At 46.5% G+C, this 15327-nt stretch overlaps 1 protein-coding gene across 1 annotated transcript in view; it reads right to left on the bottom strand.

Annotated features, from left to right (window-relative positions):
* The window catches only part of MYO7A (myosin VIIA), a 116821-nt gene extending 102060 nt beyond the window's left edge, over nt 1–14761 (bottom strand). The window contains exons 1-3 of the mRNA XM_073335284.1: nt 14124–14761; nt 6975–7088; nt 1949–2101 (exon numbers count right to left, since the gene is read on the bottom strand). Of these exons, the coding sequence (XP_073191385.1) occupies nt 1949–2101; nt 6975–7088; nt 14124–14228 (372 nt within the window). The 5' untranslated portion in view covers nt 14229–14761. The remainder of the gene's footprint in view (nt 1–1948; nt 2102–6974; nt 7089–14123) is intronic.
* Nucleotides 14762–15327: the final 566 nt, after the last annotated feature.

Genomic DNA, 15327 nt, shown 5'->3' with positions numbered 1-15327 from the left:
CTAGATATTAGGAAAGCCTGTTCTTGTGAGTTCTCCAGCCGGGCCTTACTGACCTAAGAGGTTTGGATAGTTTTCCTAAGATTCAAACAAGCATCTAGATGACCATAATTGTCCCTTCTGGCCTTAAAATCTACCAGCCTATGAATCACTCATCTTTAAATGAAATCCTTAAATTGTTTAAAAAAAAGACCTTAGAGGGTATGTCTACACTGCAGTGTAAGCCCAGGTTAGTAGAACTCAAGTTAGCAGACCCTGGGTTAGTTAACCTAGGGCTTAAGCGTCTACACTCATTTGTAACTCCAGGTTAGGAATTGTTGAACCCCGTATCCTCACTGCATTATGCAGGCCCAAATCCAACCACCCATGTCCCAGACTTCCTAGTGTCCTCCCAAAATATGGCCGCGCTAACGCCTTGTTCGTGGTGCAGCATGGGAAAACTTGACAGCCCACCAAACTTGACTGTCCAGAGGACAAAGAATGTCTGTCTGGGGGATTGTGGGATACTTTTGGTGGATCCCAGAACACAAGTCCAGTGGGGCTGCATCTACACTGCAATGCAATCAGGCTTGAACCCTGGTTTAACTCCAACACTTCATCCCCATACGATCTTAGCCCGAGCCCTGGGTTAGCATGATTTGTGTGTATACGAAAGGGAGATTAAGCTTGAGCCCTGAGTTTACACTGCAGCATAGGCATTGGTGAGGGCACAAAACGATGTACTTCTGCCATTGAGTGCCTGCAAGCCTTACAATTTAAGAGCTATCCAGAAATGCCCCATTCTTCTGTGGTCACATTGACTATTTGGCAACATCAAATAGCATGCTTGCATGCACTCCAGGTATGTTTTACTTCAGGCACAAACCTGTGCATCTTATGACCCTGCAAGCCCACAGCCAGCGATTCTGCAACTCTGATAAAACAAACCAAGACCCTTTGATCTCCGACTCCTTTCCTTTTGGAGTTGTAATGTTATAGCAGAACGACCGTGCAGCTCAATTTGCCTCCACATTATGTCCTAAATGAAAACCCATGCAGCTGCACAAGTGCTACGTAGGGCAGAATCTGGGTTGTGGAAGTGTTAGAACCAGCAATGCGGCGTCAGGAGGAAATAGTTGAGTTTGCAAAGCTAGGGAACTGAGCATACCAGGTATGAGATCATTGAGAGACAAACCTGCAAATCCACAATGCTGATTTTACAGTCGCTTTGCTGAGTCAAACAGCACTTAAAGGAGCGTTAAGGCGGTGTGTGCATGTCGGGAACTTAAGAGTTCTAAGAAAAATATCGTAGCAATCAAACCGCAGCTGAGAGAAACCAGGAAATTCAGAATGAATAAGTCTTAAGTGCACGCACCAGGTATTGCAAGGTCACTGTGGGAAAACTGCCTTGTCACATCGCAGGTTATTTAATTCCCAGAGCCTGTCACACTGTGGGGATTCTTCAACCACATCCCCTATGCATGTAATCCTCAGTTAGGTCAGCTAAACATGTTGCGATCTTAAAGCGCGCCCAGGCAAATACCTGGGGATGGTTAGTTGTTACCATGGGATCTATAAGTTCCACTTGGACAATGAGAAACTCAGTTTAATGCTTCACCCAAAGCACATTGCTCATAACTGCAGAAACTCCCTGCACTCAGGATCCACTCTCAGGTGTAAACCCAGGCTCCCATGTGGGACTTGAATTCGCTAGCCCAGCGGTGAGGGGCGCTCCCCATTTGGTCACATAAAAGGAATTAGATTTTCTTAACATCCAGAAGATATATCCTTTCCCCAATTCAGTAAACCTCCACGTGTAATGGTATCTCATGTCCTGCAGGAACAGCATATAAACTTTGCAGCAGACATGGCAGAGAATAGGTACGCATGGGGCTTAGACCAGTTCAGGATAGAAATGAAAATAAACACAACAAAGCTGGGGTGAGATGACATTCTCCGGGTGGACACTCACATAGATAAGGTGCTCTCGGTAACGGATGAGCAGGTTCCTCAGAATCCCAGCTTCATTCAGGTCCCCCAGGCGGATCATGTCCTCCACCCCATGGATAGAGGTCGGGTGCATGGGTTTGATGTGGCTGGCATTGTGAGGGAAAATCCAATGCTCCTGGAGAGAAAAAGGGGAAAGAGGTCAAAAGTGAGCCTACCATGATATGCACCCGAGACAGATTCAGAAAGGACAGGATGAAAGGATGTATGCAGTACATGGGCATGACAGCCATTAACTTTAAAGGATCATAGTGAAAAGGAAATGATCTCTCAGATCCCTGCAAGACCAGGATATAGCTGTGTTTTAACATCATCAGTTCACATGTGGGACTCACTGTCCCAAAGCACTATTGAGAGCAAAGGCTTAGCAGGATCAAAGAAAAGAAAAGAAAAGAAAAGGGAATTAGACTTTTATAGACCTGATTCTCATGGAGTTACAGACCCCTTCACACTGATCTGGAAGTATAAAGGGGCTTTAAAAGTGGGTGTGCAATTTAAGCCCACTTTAAGCCCCCTTTGCACTGCCAGAGTGGTGTAAAGGGGCTGTAGTGAAGTGAGAATCAGGCCTTACATGAAAAAGAAGAATATCTACACTATTAGCAAGGATAACAAAATGATAAGGGATACAGAACCTCATGTTTCTGGGTATAAACCAGCCACCAACACTGCTAGTGATGGACGGAGGGGTTTGGCTCATCCTTGTCATATGATGAGATAACTGACTCTGTGAATGAGGGGAAAGCAGTGGACGTGTTGTTCCTTGACTTTAGCAAAGCTTTTGACACAGTCTCCCACAGTATTCTTGCCAGCAAGTTAAAGAAGTATGGGCTGGATGAATGGACCATAAGGTGGATAGAAAGTTGGCTAGATTGTCAGGCTCAATGGGTAGTGATCAATGGCTCCATGTCTAGTTCGCAGCCGGTATCAAGTGGAGTGCCCCAAGGGTCGGACCTCTGGCCGGTTTTGTTCAATATCTTCATAAATGATCTGGAGGATGGTGTGCATTGCACCCTCAGCAAGTTTGCAGATGACACTAAACTGGAGCGAGAGGTAGATACGCTGGAGGGTAGGGATAGGATACAGAGGGACCTAGACAAATTAGAGGATTGGGCCAAAAGAAATCTGATGAGGTTCAACAAGGACAAGTGCAGAGTCCTGCACTTAGGACGGAAGAACCCCATGCACTGCTACAGACTAGGGACCGAATGGCTCGGCAGCAGTTCTGCATTAAAGGACCTAGGGGTTACAGTGGACAAGAAGTTGGATATGAGTCAATAGTGTGCCCTTGTTGCCAAGAAGGCCAATGGCATTTTGGGATGTATAAGTAGGGGCATTGCCAGCAGATCGAGGGACATGATCGTTCCCCTCTATTCAACATTGGTGAGGCCTCATCTGGAGTACTGTGTTCAGTTTTGGACCCCACACTACAAGAAGGATGTGGAAAAATTGGAAAGAGTCCAGCGGAGGGCAACAAAAATTATTAGGGGACTGGAACACATGACTTATGAGGAGAGGCTGAGGGAACTGGGATTGTTTAGTCTGCAGAAGAGAAGAATGAGGGGGGATCTGATAGCTGCTTTCAACTACCTGAAAGGGGGTTCCAAAGAGGATGGATCTAGACTGTTCTCAGTGGTAGCTGATGACAGAACAAGAAGTAATGGTCTCAAGTTGCAGTGGGGGAGGTTTAGGTTGGATATTAGGAAAAACTTTTTCACTAGGAGGGTGGTGAAACACTGGAATGCATTACCTAGGGAGGTGGTAGAATCTCCTTCCTTAGAGGTTTTTAAGGTCAGGCTTGACAAAGCCCTGGCTGGGATGATTTAGTTGGGGATTGGTCCTGTTTTGAGCAGGGGGTTGGACTAGATGACCTCCTGAGGTCCCTTCCAACCCTGATATTCTATGATTCTATGATTCTGAAACATCCATTACTGGTCAGTTGTGGAAATGGGTTACTAAACTAGAGGGACCATCGGTCTGACAATTCCTGTGTCCATGAAATGGGGATTTAGATGAATGGGTCAAAGCTCCATTTACCCTTTCCTTGAGCTGCTCTGAGGAGGACTGCAGAGGCATTTTGATTCCTGAAAACCTATTATTCTTTATTCTCTTTGGAGCAGAGACTATTTCTTAGCCAGCATTTGTACATAGGGTGACCAGAGAGCAAGTGTGAAAAATCAGGATGTCGGGGGGTGGGGGAGGAGAGGGAGGATGGTCCCAATAAAACCAGGCCATCTGGACACCCTATTTGTACAGCACCTAGCACAATGGGGCCTGATCTTAGCGGGGGCCTCTAGGCACTGCTGTAATATAAACAATGAGAATAATTACTGCATTTAGCCACTTTTCTGATCTTGGTAGCCAGATCCACTGGGTTTCACAGGCTGCCCGGTTCATCCCTGACCTGCTCTCGAGGTTTTGGAGCTTCAGGTTTGTACATCACCTTAAGCAAGTTTGTCCTTTCAGGTTTGGCAAATTATTCCTATGGTTTAATTGGCTCTGGAGCCAAAAACGGGCACTTTAGACGGATCCAGCCGGGAGCTCATGGAGACTTTGCTCAGAGGCTGTGCTGCATGATATGACCTACAAAGCTGTTCTGTAACTCGGGTTGTCCATGGTCCAATTGCACAAACCCAAACACCCTGCCCCGCCCCAAGGCCCTGCCCCGCTCCCTCGATCCCCCCTCCCTCCATTGCTCACTCTCCCCCACCCTCACTCACTTTCATCGGGCTGGGGCAGAGGGTTGGGGTGCAGGCTCTGGGCTGTGGCAGAGGGGTTTGGAGAGTCGGAGGGGGCTCCAGGCTGAGCCTGGGGGTTGGGGGTGGAGGAGGGGGTGCGGGCTCAGGGTGGGAGTTTGGGTACAGGAAGGGGCTCAGGGCTGGGGCGGGGTGGAAGAGGGGGTGAGGTGTGCGGGCTCCAGCCAGGCAGCGCTTACCTCAGGCAGCTCCCGGAAGCGACCGGCACGTCCCGCTGGCTGCTATGCTCAGGGGTGGCCAGGCGGCTCTACTTGCTGCCCCTGCCTGCAGGCACCACCTCCACAGCTCCCATTGGCTGCGCTTCCCAGCCAATGGGAGCTGCGGAGTTGGCACTCAGGACGGGGCCAGCGCACAGAGACCCCCTGGCCTTCTCCTGCATCTAGGAGCCAGAGGGATGTGCCGGTGGCTTCCGGGAGCCACGCAGAGCCAGGGCAGGTGGGGAGCCTGCCTTAGCCCCACTGTGCTGTTGATTAAAGGCAATCTGGGAGATTTTAATAGGAGATGGAGGCTGATTCTGGGAGACTCCCAGCCAATCCAGAAGGGTTGACAACCCTACTGGTAAAAAACCAAGAAACTGGTACAGATGACTGGGGCTGGCTACTGAAGGGCTCGGTGGGAACTCAGGAGCAGGTTAGGGAAGATGTTAGTGGGGATCCTATAGGAGAAGAGGAGTGGCTAGCAGGAGCAGTGGTAACTAAAAGCCCTAATCTAAAGTATTTATATAGGCCCTGTGATAGAGTGCTGGGAAACAGCACCTCATGCAGCTCTCTGGTGACCACAACCACAAGTAGTTGCTCTGGAGTAGCCCTGATTAGGAAGAGCTGCACCTCATTGGTGGACTGGGATGGGCTGAGGAGAGCCCCAAAGGCTAATTAGCTCATTACCCAAGAGGTAGAGAAGGCACAGGAAGGACATGAGAGAGTGACAGGCTTCTCAGAGAAAGAGACCCTCTGTCTTTCCCTCTCCTTGGCTGGGTGAGCTAAGGACTGTATGTTATGATAAATACAGAGCTGCAAAGGTTTGGACAGGCGGTAGGAAAGAACAGTGTAAATAAACAGCACAAAGCATTTTCTCCGAGTGGTTGGTTTGTGGCTAGAAAAGAGACAGGAGCAGGACAAGGCCCTGTCACAGCCTCCCCCCCCCCATTACTGTCATGTCTGACCTCACAATCTTGGATGTATTTATCCTCTCAACCCTCCTCCCCCTGTGAGGCAGGGCAGTGCATGTGACAGATACTGCAATTTCCTGCAGTATCCTTGGAAAACCTCATTGTACTAAGTTTAAATCTCTTTGGAGTCCATTGTATTAAAGGCAAGGCTTATGTATTATTGTTAAGGCTCCGATTAGGTCACGGGATCCAGAACTTCCATTGACCTCGGTGATATTTTCTGCCCCGGGGCTGGAGCTCCCAGCCGGCCTCTGCACTGCTCCCAGCTCCCACCCTGGAAGGGGGAATACATCCCTGACAAAATGGGGAGGCAGGTTCAGCTCAGCACTCATTGCTACTGGGGCTCCAGGGTCCCCCTGCCACTGCAGTGAGAGGGAGCTCCAGGGTCGCAGGGGCTGAGCAGCTCTGGTGGTGGGGACGCCGGCCACAGCAGCAGGGAGCGCCAGGGGGTTCCCCGCCACCTGCAGCAAGCGGGAGCTCTGGGGTCACCCACAGGAGATGGGCTGCTGCGGGGGTCCCCTCACCTGCCATGGTGGCTGGGAGCTCCGGCACAGAAAGCGTAAGGGACTTGCCAAGGTCATACAGAAACCTATGGCACAGCAGGGAATCGAACCAGGTTTCCCAAGTCCCAGGCTAGCACCCTAATCCCTGGACTATCCCTCCTCTCCAATAAAATAAACTGGAAACAGGAAAAGGCTTAAATAAGCCCCTTTAATTGGCTCTGAAATAGACAAGTTGTTCACTAGCTACTTTGTGTTACTGCACTGTCTTGTTGTGGTCGCCCTTGTCAAAGTTACTCCCCCCGCCCCCTTTCTCTCCTTTTGTTTGTTACACCTCCTCCGTGTATCTTGTCTTCCACCTATGTCCTTGGGGACTGGGACTATCTCATGTTGTGTGGTCCCGATCCAAAGTCTATGGCAGTTCATGGAAAGAATCCTATTGATTTCAATGGGTTTTGGATCATTCTGTGCATCTGTACAGCACCCAGTGCTTAACCCTATTTGGGGCCCCTACATCTGACACTAATACAAAGGACACACAATCACAATCCTCTTTTCCTTCATACATACGTTGCCTTCATCGTCCACCACCTGGATCTGCCCAGAGTCACAAAGTTTGACCACAGCTCCGATGGGAACGTCGAATTCCCGACCGGTTTTGAGGTCCATCCATACATAATCCCCCTGAAACGAAACAGAGGATAGGCATGTTCTCAGTGAAGATGAGCAGAAGAACACAGCACTGCAGGGAGGATTCAACATTCCCGGATAGAGTCATTTCTGAATGTTTTACCTCAAAACACGGGTGTGAGTGCAAGCGTGAGTCCATGCAATACCCAACTCCATAGTGCTTTTCATCAGTAGCTTTTCATCACTTCACAAAAGGAGGGTAAAGTATCATTGTCACCATTTTACAGATGTGGAAACTGAGGCACAGGGGGGAAGTGACTTGCCAGCAGGCCAGTGCAGAGCTGGGAATAAAGCTCAAGTCTCCTGAGTCCCAGTCCAGTGCCCTACCCACTAGGCAACAATGCTACCCGTTCCTCATAGGCGGGTCATAAGGTTAGTGTGAGGCAACTAGGCCCTAGCACTGCAATGTATGCTACCTCTCTCATCCAGTTCTGGCAAACTGACCTGCTGCTAATCAGACCGCTACTCATGGGAAACCCTTTCACGTGTGTAAAATCTAGTCTGCCCCTTTTTCAATACAATATATTTTAAAACAACATCACAGGCAGAGGGTGGGCATGGGAGGGACATTAAAAGAAAACCAACAAGAGACACAGGTTCAGTCTGATCTGAACCCGAAAGCCTCCCACACCAGAATCAAATGTGTTGACAAATGGTCCCATCAGCGGGTCGTGCACATAGAGTACTGCCTAAGCCAGTGCAAAACGATGAACAGAGGGGTCGGACCAAACCCGGCCTTTCCTCTGTGCAACGGGAAGGTCTGAATCCGCACAGGGGCCCAGGGAAAGGTGCTGAGGGGCCGAATCTTGCGCTGTGCCCGTTCTCACATGACAGGAAGCAGGAGACAGGGGAAAGATTGTTTATTTTGCCGCTGGGCAGTGAATGTCTTTGGCTAGTCCAACGTATAGCTGGCACCGAAGAGAACCTGGAATGGAGGGCAGTGCCCGTGTACTGTCTGCAGACAACAGGTTGCTATCTCTGCATGGGCAGCAGTCTGACTGCGGCTTCCAGCTCAGTCTCACCTGCACAGAACAGCTTATTCTCAGCCCAAGCAAAAGTGACTCCGATGCAAGCATGACGCTGTGACTAGAAAGCAGGCTTTAGACATATCACCCTGCATTCCCTAAGGCAGTCAATGGGAATTTTGCCTAAGTAAGGACTGTCGGATCAGGCCACTAATGTGACCCCACATTTCCTACACGGGTTTTAAATTACTCCTCGCCACGAGTTGTTCACCATTGTCCTCAAAGAAGGAGGAACCAACCTTCAATGAAAACATGAAATTCTTTCCTGCCTCTAAACCCGATCCTGGGAGGTGCTGAGCCTCCTCCAATTCCACTGCTGGCAAAGGGAGTTAAGGGCACTCTGCACTTTCTGCAGCAATTTCTTTCATAGCCAACTAACAAGGAATATAAAACATTGCTAAACATGTATCACTCTGGTCATCTACTCAATGGGAATGGAGAGGATGAATAACCCTTTGAGGGCCATATGCTCCTCTTGGACTAGATGACCTCTTGAGATACCTTCCAGCCCTACATTTCTTTGATTTAATGAAACCTACATCCAGAAATTGACTTAGGCGATGCACTGTACATCAGTGGTTCCCAACCATTTGAAGGTGGAACCTCCACCTTTTGCAACAGATTGCTAGATGGCTGTCCCCCAGGCCTTGGGTCAATTGCTACCATCTCTCCTTGCTTCTTCTCCTTTCTTCCAGCCCTTTACTCTCTCTCTCTCTCTCTTCCTCTTCATCCCTAGGATCTCGTTTTTTTCTGTTCTATGTATGTTTTTCCTTTCTATTTTTAATGCAATTTTACATTTAAGCTCCCCCAACCCACCAGAAGGCTACAGGCTGTTCAGGCTGGGGGCTGTCCATCTGCGGCTCTAGGCGGAGATGCATGCACTCTTGCTGTTTGCACCTGCTGTCTCGGCCTCCATGGACTGCTACCCTGGGAGCTGCTGCGGCATCAGGGAGGCAACGTCTTCAATACGCCACCCAATCCACGGCGCGGTAATGCTTTTGAGGTGGGGGTCCCGGGTCACGCAGCTTTCTCCACTCCCAATACTTCTCCACTCTGCACCCAACTCTTGCCAACCCCCAGTGTTCCAAAATCATGAGTCAGGCCACAAAAACCATGAGATATTTTAAATAATAAATGTTAGACTCATCTTCTTGGCCTTCTGGTTTCTAAGCCCTTCGGGTGAACTTGCTTCACCCTTTTGCTCTGTTCTCCTCAACGATGCAGGCTAGAAGACTGCTCTTTTCTAAACGAACCTGAGGTTCTCAGGTAATCTCTTGCTTCCAGCAGCCACGGCCTTCAGAGAAACCACAAATATTCCAGGACTTACAATAAGATGGTGAGAGCTGGCAACACCGGTACCCTTACTGTGCTAGCTTATTGCATTAGCACACACTCAGGCACTGTACTATGCTGCCTTTTGCCTAAATACTGACTGTTAAAGTCATCATTCAGGCCAGTAACTTAAGCAAACTCTCAATGTTTTCAGGGAGTTTTTCCTGAGCAAGGTTTGAAAATTCTAGGCCAGCTCTGGCAATGGCAACCCTACTGTTTAGTACAACAGCATGTGTTAGGATATAGATATTCAGGCCTGCCTGTAAAGGCCTATACTTTAAGAATGTAGGTATATGTTTATCATTTAGCTATTAATAGAGGTATACAAGAAAGAATCTGTGTAAGGGCCTTCTCTCACAGTGACAGTCTGAGGCCCTGTTCTTAGGCCAATGCCTTTGGCTAAGCAGCAGGGGCAGCCATAAGCTGGGAAGCGACCGGTCACATCCTCACATTCCAAACTAGTCAATATGGGGCTGTTAGGAAGGTGATCCGATCTATCATCTCCAGAGAAAGGGAAGAGCCTAGAAGATGTAAAAGGAAATTTAGGTTGATAGTTTTCTGTCTGGTAAGAACTCACTTACCAATAGACACAGCTAAGAAACCTTTATGTCTTTATAGATGTAGTTGTGAAATCCTCACTTCTGTACTGTTTTGTCATTATAGTTCCCACTTTGCTATTGTTTATTTGCATGGTCTCTGTCTGGTTCTGTGATTGTTTCTGTCTGCTGTATAATTAATTTTGCTGGGTGTAAACTAATTAAGGTGGGGGGATATAATTGGTTAGCTAATCATGTTACAATATGTTAGGTTTGGTTAGGTAAATTTCAGTAAAATGATTGGTTAAGGTATAGCTAAGAATATTACTATATAAATTAGGGGCAAATAGGAAGTAAGTTGGGATTCGAAAATAAGGAAAAAGGAACTTGGATTTAAGCTTGCTGGAAGTTCACCCCAATAAACATTGAATTGTTTGCACCTTCGGACTTTGGGTATTGTTGCTCTCTGTTCATGCGAGAAGGACCAGGGAAGTGGGAGAGTGAAGGAATAAGCTCTCTAACAGCATGGTATTATCCCTGGATTATACAGCCATATGCAAGTTATAATTAAAATACAGTATCTTGTTATTAAATAGTCAACTACTTTAAACTCTGCTACCCATATCTACCAAGTTTTATGCATCTCCATGTATAGCATTTATGCACATTAATTATTGAGCAAATTTCCTTATTTGCATCTTATTTGCATATAAATGTATATTTCAGCTTTTTTTAAATGTATGTGTGACAGGTTGGACCCCACTTTTGGGATGCCACCTGATGTGCTGGGGTTTAACTGAGCTTCCCCTGCTCAATCAGTCTGAGTTCCCTCTTACTGCTTTGCTGGATTAGGCTCTCCGGCCTCTTGCAGCACACACACACAGGTAGGGCCACACCCTGCTGCAGACACAGACTGGAGTCAGCTCTGTGAGAGAGGGCTCCCCCAGCACTCACGTGCACACCACTTTTAGGGGTACAAACCCAAAGGTTTATGAAATTCACCACCTCCTTCAATGTGGAGGGAGATATGCACAACTTCTCCCCTCCCCCCCCCAAGTTAGAAATTTCATAAACTGGGTTATATTATAAACAAGAAATAAGTTTATTAACTACAAAAGGCAAATTTTAAGTGAATATAAGAGATAACAGAACAAAGCAGATTACTGACCAAATAAAGCAAAATATGCAAGCTAAGCTCAATATACTTAAGAAACAAAAATGTAAATTCCCATCCTAAATGTTATTTTAGGCAGGTTGCAAAGTTTCTGTGGTTCAGAGTTCCAGTTATATTCCTTTTCAGACTGGACCCCTGTCTCAGTCTGGACTCCCCCTTGCCTTCCCTTCAGGTGGCTTTAGTAGTCTTTCTTCTTGGGCAGACAGGCCATGGAGAGGAGGAGTCCCATTTGCCATCCTCCCCACCCTTAAATAGGATTTACATAAGGTGGGAATCCTTTGTTTCCCAAACTTGATCCCCCTTCTCTTCCAGTGGAAAGTTACAAGAAGTCCCAGGTAATGTTTAGTATCAGGTGACAAGACCACCTGACCTAATAGTATCACAGTTACGTCCCCGGATACCTCCCAGGAGGGAGAGGGATTAGTATCTTCCTGGTTTTGTTGTTCCTTCCTGATGGTTCATCAAATTTTATGGCCTGTCGTCTGGTGGGTGTCTTCCCAATACACACCCAGTTGTAACTGTTACATAGTCCATATTTCTAACTTTAGATACAAAAATGATACATGCATACAAATTGGATAATCACATTCAGTAAAGTATAATCTTTCCAATGATACCTCACAAGACCCATCTTCCATAAAGTATATCTCAGTTATGTCATATTCATACCATAAGCACATTTTCCTAAAGAATATGGAGTGAAACGTTACAGTATGGATTTAGAGTTTGTGAAAGGCTTCATCCAAGATTGATAGACCTGGTGATGAAGCCCTGGGCAAGTTTCCCTACACACACTGCCCTGTCAGCATGCCACACTCTTGATCTGGGATGGGGACTTCCTCAGCAGGGGGAGCCAGAGCCTGGGGATTGTTGAAAGCTTCCCCCACTCTTCCCCTCCCCTCCCGACTTTTCACATTTACTGTCTGGTCACCCTAATTTGGCTCCTCATATTCTTGCTTTGCCTTTTCTATTAGCAGAGCCCCTTCTCCTAGGGCTCTATGCCCCTCTGGCACCAGCAGGGGGACTAGAGAGAGCAGAGACAGAGCTGGCTGCCTACAGAGGAGGCCCCACATTGCCTCTAGTGTCTGAGACTTGCTGCTACAACTCCTGCTCTCAAACCAGCTCGATGCGTGAGGCTCAACTGAGCTGTGCGAAAGTGTGACAGAGCCCCCAAATGCAGAAGTGTCTTAGCACTGACGACATTGCCTAATACATAAACAGCTCCTTACAGTCTTGTATGTTACACTGCAGTGCCACCAACTGGATTGTTACTAAAGACAATTTCGTACATTCAGCCTCTTTGTTACACAGGGTGAGTAACACTGCAAATGACTGGATGTAGCCACTCAGATGCAGTTGGCTTCGATAAACATTGGCTCTGATTCCCTGTAACTCTTTGAAAAGTTAGAGTCAGATTCTCAGCTGGTGTCAATCAGTAAAGCGGTATTGAATTAATAATAATAACAACAATATTTGTTTACTGTTGCAATGTGCTTTGAGATCCTCTAATGAAAGGGGTTATATGAATCAGTAAACCAAATGATGTCTATGAAGGCATTCCAGTTTATATCAACTGAGGCTCTGGCTGTTACTGTTTAAAAAAATAATCTTATAATTTGGCTCAAAATGTCTTCAGAAGTACCTGATAAATAAGGAAAATAATTATATGCTTAGAGAATCAAAAATAGATACCTTATCTTTAGAACTAATTGAAAAATTGGTAGAAGAGGAAAGAAAAAACATATGGGTAAAGTAAGTGACATATTGTTCAATTATATATCAGCTTAAATTGTATACTTTAGCACTTATACTTTAGCTTCTTTAAGTGGAGGATCTCAAAGCATTTTACAATAGTTGACAGTATTATCCTCATTTTATAGTTGGTCGAACCACAGTGGACAGAACCCAGGTCTCCTATTCTAAGCCCCTAATTGCCAGAGAATACTCAAAGGTACAATAAAGATTACATTATACCCCTCAAAGAAAATATTTTATACCTGCGTTCTGGGGGTCAGTACTAAGCAGCCGAGTTTCGTGGCCCATTATGTCACCAGACACCAGAGATAAATACGTAGCCCAATATCATGAAGTATAGTTTTATACTTCTCTTCTATTGTATGCCACTGTACTACAACAAATAAATAAATGATTTGACTAGCTAACATACTGGATATTAATTTTTTCAAAATGCCCTGTAAGTACAAATTAAAATTACATTTGTTAACACTGGCCAAAAAGGCAATTGTGATGGCCTGGACTAACTCAGCTAGACCCACCATATCCCTATTTCCTTTTTCTGCTTGGAAAGGGCTTGATGCAAAGTCCCCAGAAATCACTAGGAGTCTTTGTACTGACTTCAGTGGGCTTTGGATCAGGTTCAATGGAAACAAAAACATCCGCCCAGGACATTTCATGGTGATTGGCGCTGGGCCATTAAACACCTCAATTAAACTGGTCAATAATCCTCATGAAATGCCCTGCATCTTGGTAGTTTGGGGTTAATTCAAGATATAGGGCGCAGCACCACAGAACCAAGAACACTTTCAGTCATTTCATAAATAACCATATCTGAACCAACCAGTAGTAGCCACTATGCTAGGCACATTCCAAACCCTCCCGACCCTGCCCCCAGGAGCTCACAATCTCAGGACAGAGGTGAGGGGAGGGGGAACAGGCAATTTATATACAAGTCAACTCGATTCACTGTAATCAGCACAGTAGAAGTGTTGTTGTTTTTTTTTAAGAGGGGCATAAATGTGGCCAGAGTAGGGGCTTTACAAATGAGCTCAGGGATGTTGTACCATTCACGGGGAGGGGCGGGGGGCACAAAGAAGGAGGTGCAGATGTAATTGTGCGAGAAGCTGGCACAAGCCCTACAGAGGATCAAACTGTAATGTGATATAGATTTCGAAGGAGTCTGAAAGCCATTGTCAGCATTTAGAGCCAGTGGCCCTTATCTTACCGATAAAAGAGTCCGGGGTTTCAAGGCTTGGCTGACATTCCGGAGCAGCGTCCATTTGCCCTGGTCCTTCTCTTCAGCCTCCACCACGCTGGAGCACTGCTGCATGTTGATGGCTTTTGCCTCTTTAGCATTCTAGAGAGACTACTGCGCTTCCCTGGTTCCTACACATACTCCGCTAGCTGGCAAGGAATCTTCAAAGATATCAGCTGGTTTGCTTTATGCCTCCTGTTGCAGAACAATGATCATAAGCACTCACTTCCGCGGCAAGGAACTGTTTGTCTTGGGCCACAGTGTGGTTCTTGGAAAAGATTTTCTCCTAACAGGAGAGTTTCCAAAGAAGAGCTTAAGGAAAGCTTTAGCTTTTCTCATGGCTCACCACTGGAATATGCTAGAACTATCCCGAATTACTTTGCATTGTGGGAATCTATATACTGAGCAGACAACCGTGTTTCTCCACTTACAGTCCTCCCAGCGTCTCCAGTAATGGGTGATCTTCGGTAGGAGATGTAAAGGAAGCTGCAACCAGCAATTCGGACTTCAGGCCTCCTGAAAATGTCACTGTAAGATTCAAGGCAAAACTCTTTATTTCACTGTGACTTCTTTCCTTTCCCTTCCTTTCTCAGTGAAATAACTTGTCAGCAACTTGATGTCTGTCAGGTCTGAGTCGCTGAATACTCTTGGATACTTATTAATCCACAAGTGTAGTCGTCCCCATGTAACACATGGCTTTTAATTAACCTAATACCTTGCAACACCAAATTAACCAAAGCGCAGTGGGAACCCAAAACCAAAGGCCATCTGGATTTTCTTTAAACTGATCACCCACAGTAGTTCCATAGCAACTGGATTTTAAATAATTGAGTGGAAGGTGTTCAGAGATGCATTACTTGCATAGCTTCATGGGATAACTCAGGCTAAACTATAGATTGAAATTACCTGCAAGTGTGAATAACAACATCAACATAATTACAGTATGCTTTGCTTTTCTAGGGCCCAATCCTGCAATCCTTGCCCATGGGAGTAGTCCAGAGAACTGCTCTCATAAGGACTATTTGTATGAGTAAGGGTTGCAGGTTTGGACCCCAATCACACTGCTCATCTAGGACCCCAACTCACTGCGTAAACATGAAATATGACTGCCTGGGATTAAAGTCCCTAGGATCAGAGTCAGCGGAGTGCATTGTATTCCAGCTCCATCTTCATC

Source organism: Lepidochelys kempii, chromosome 1 (assembly GCF_965140265.1).
Source record: "Lepidochelys kempii isolate rLepKem1 chromosome 1, rLepKem1.hap2, whole genome shotgun sequence".
NCBI lineage: Eukaryota > Metazoa > Chordata > Testudines > Cheloniidae > Lepidochelys > Lepidochelys kempii.
This window is presented reverse-complemented; position numbering and strand designations above follow the sequence as displayed.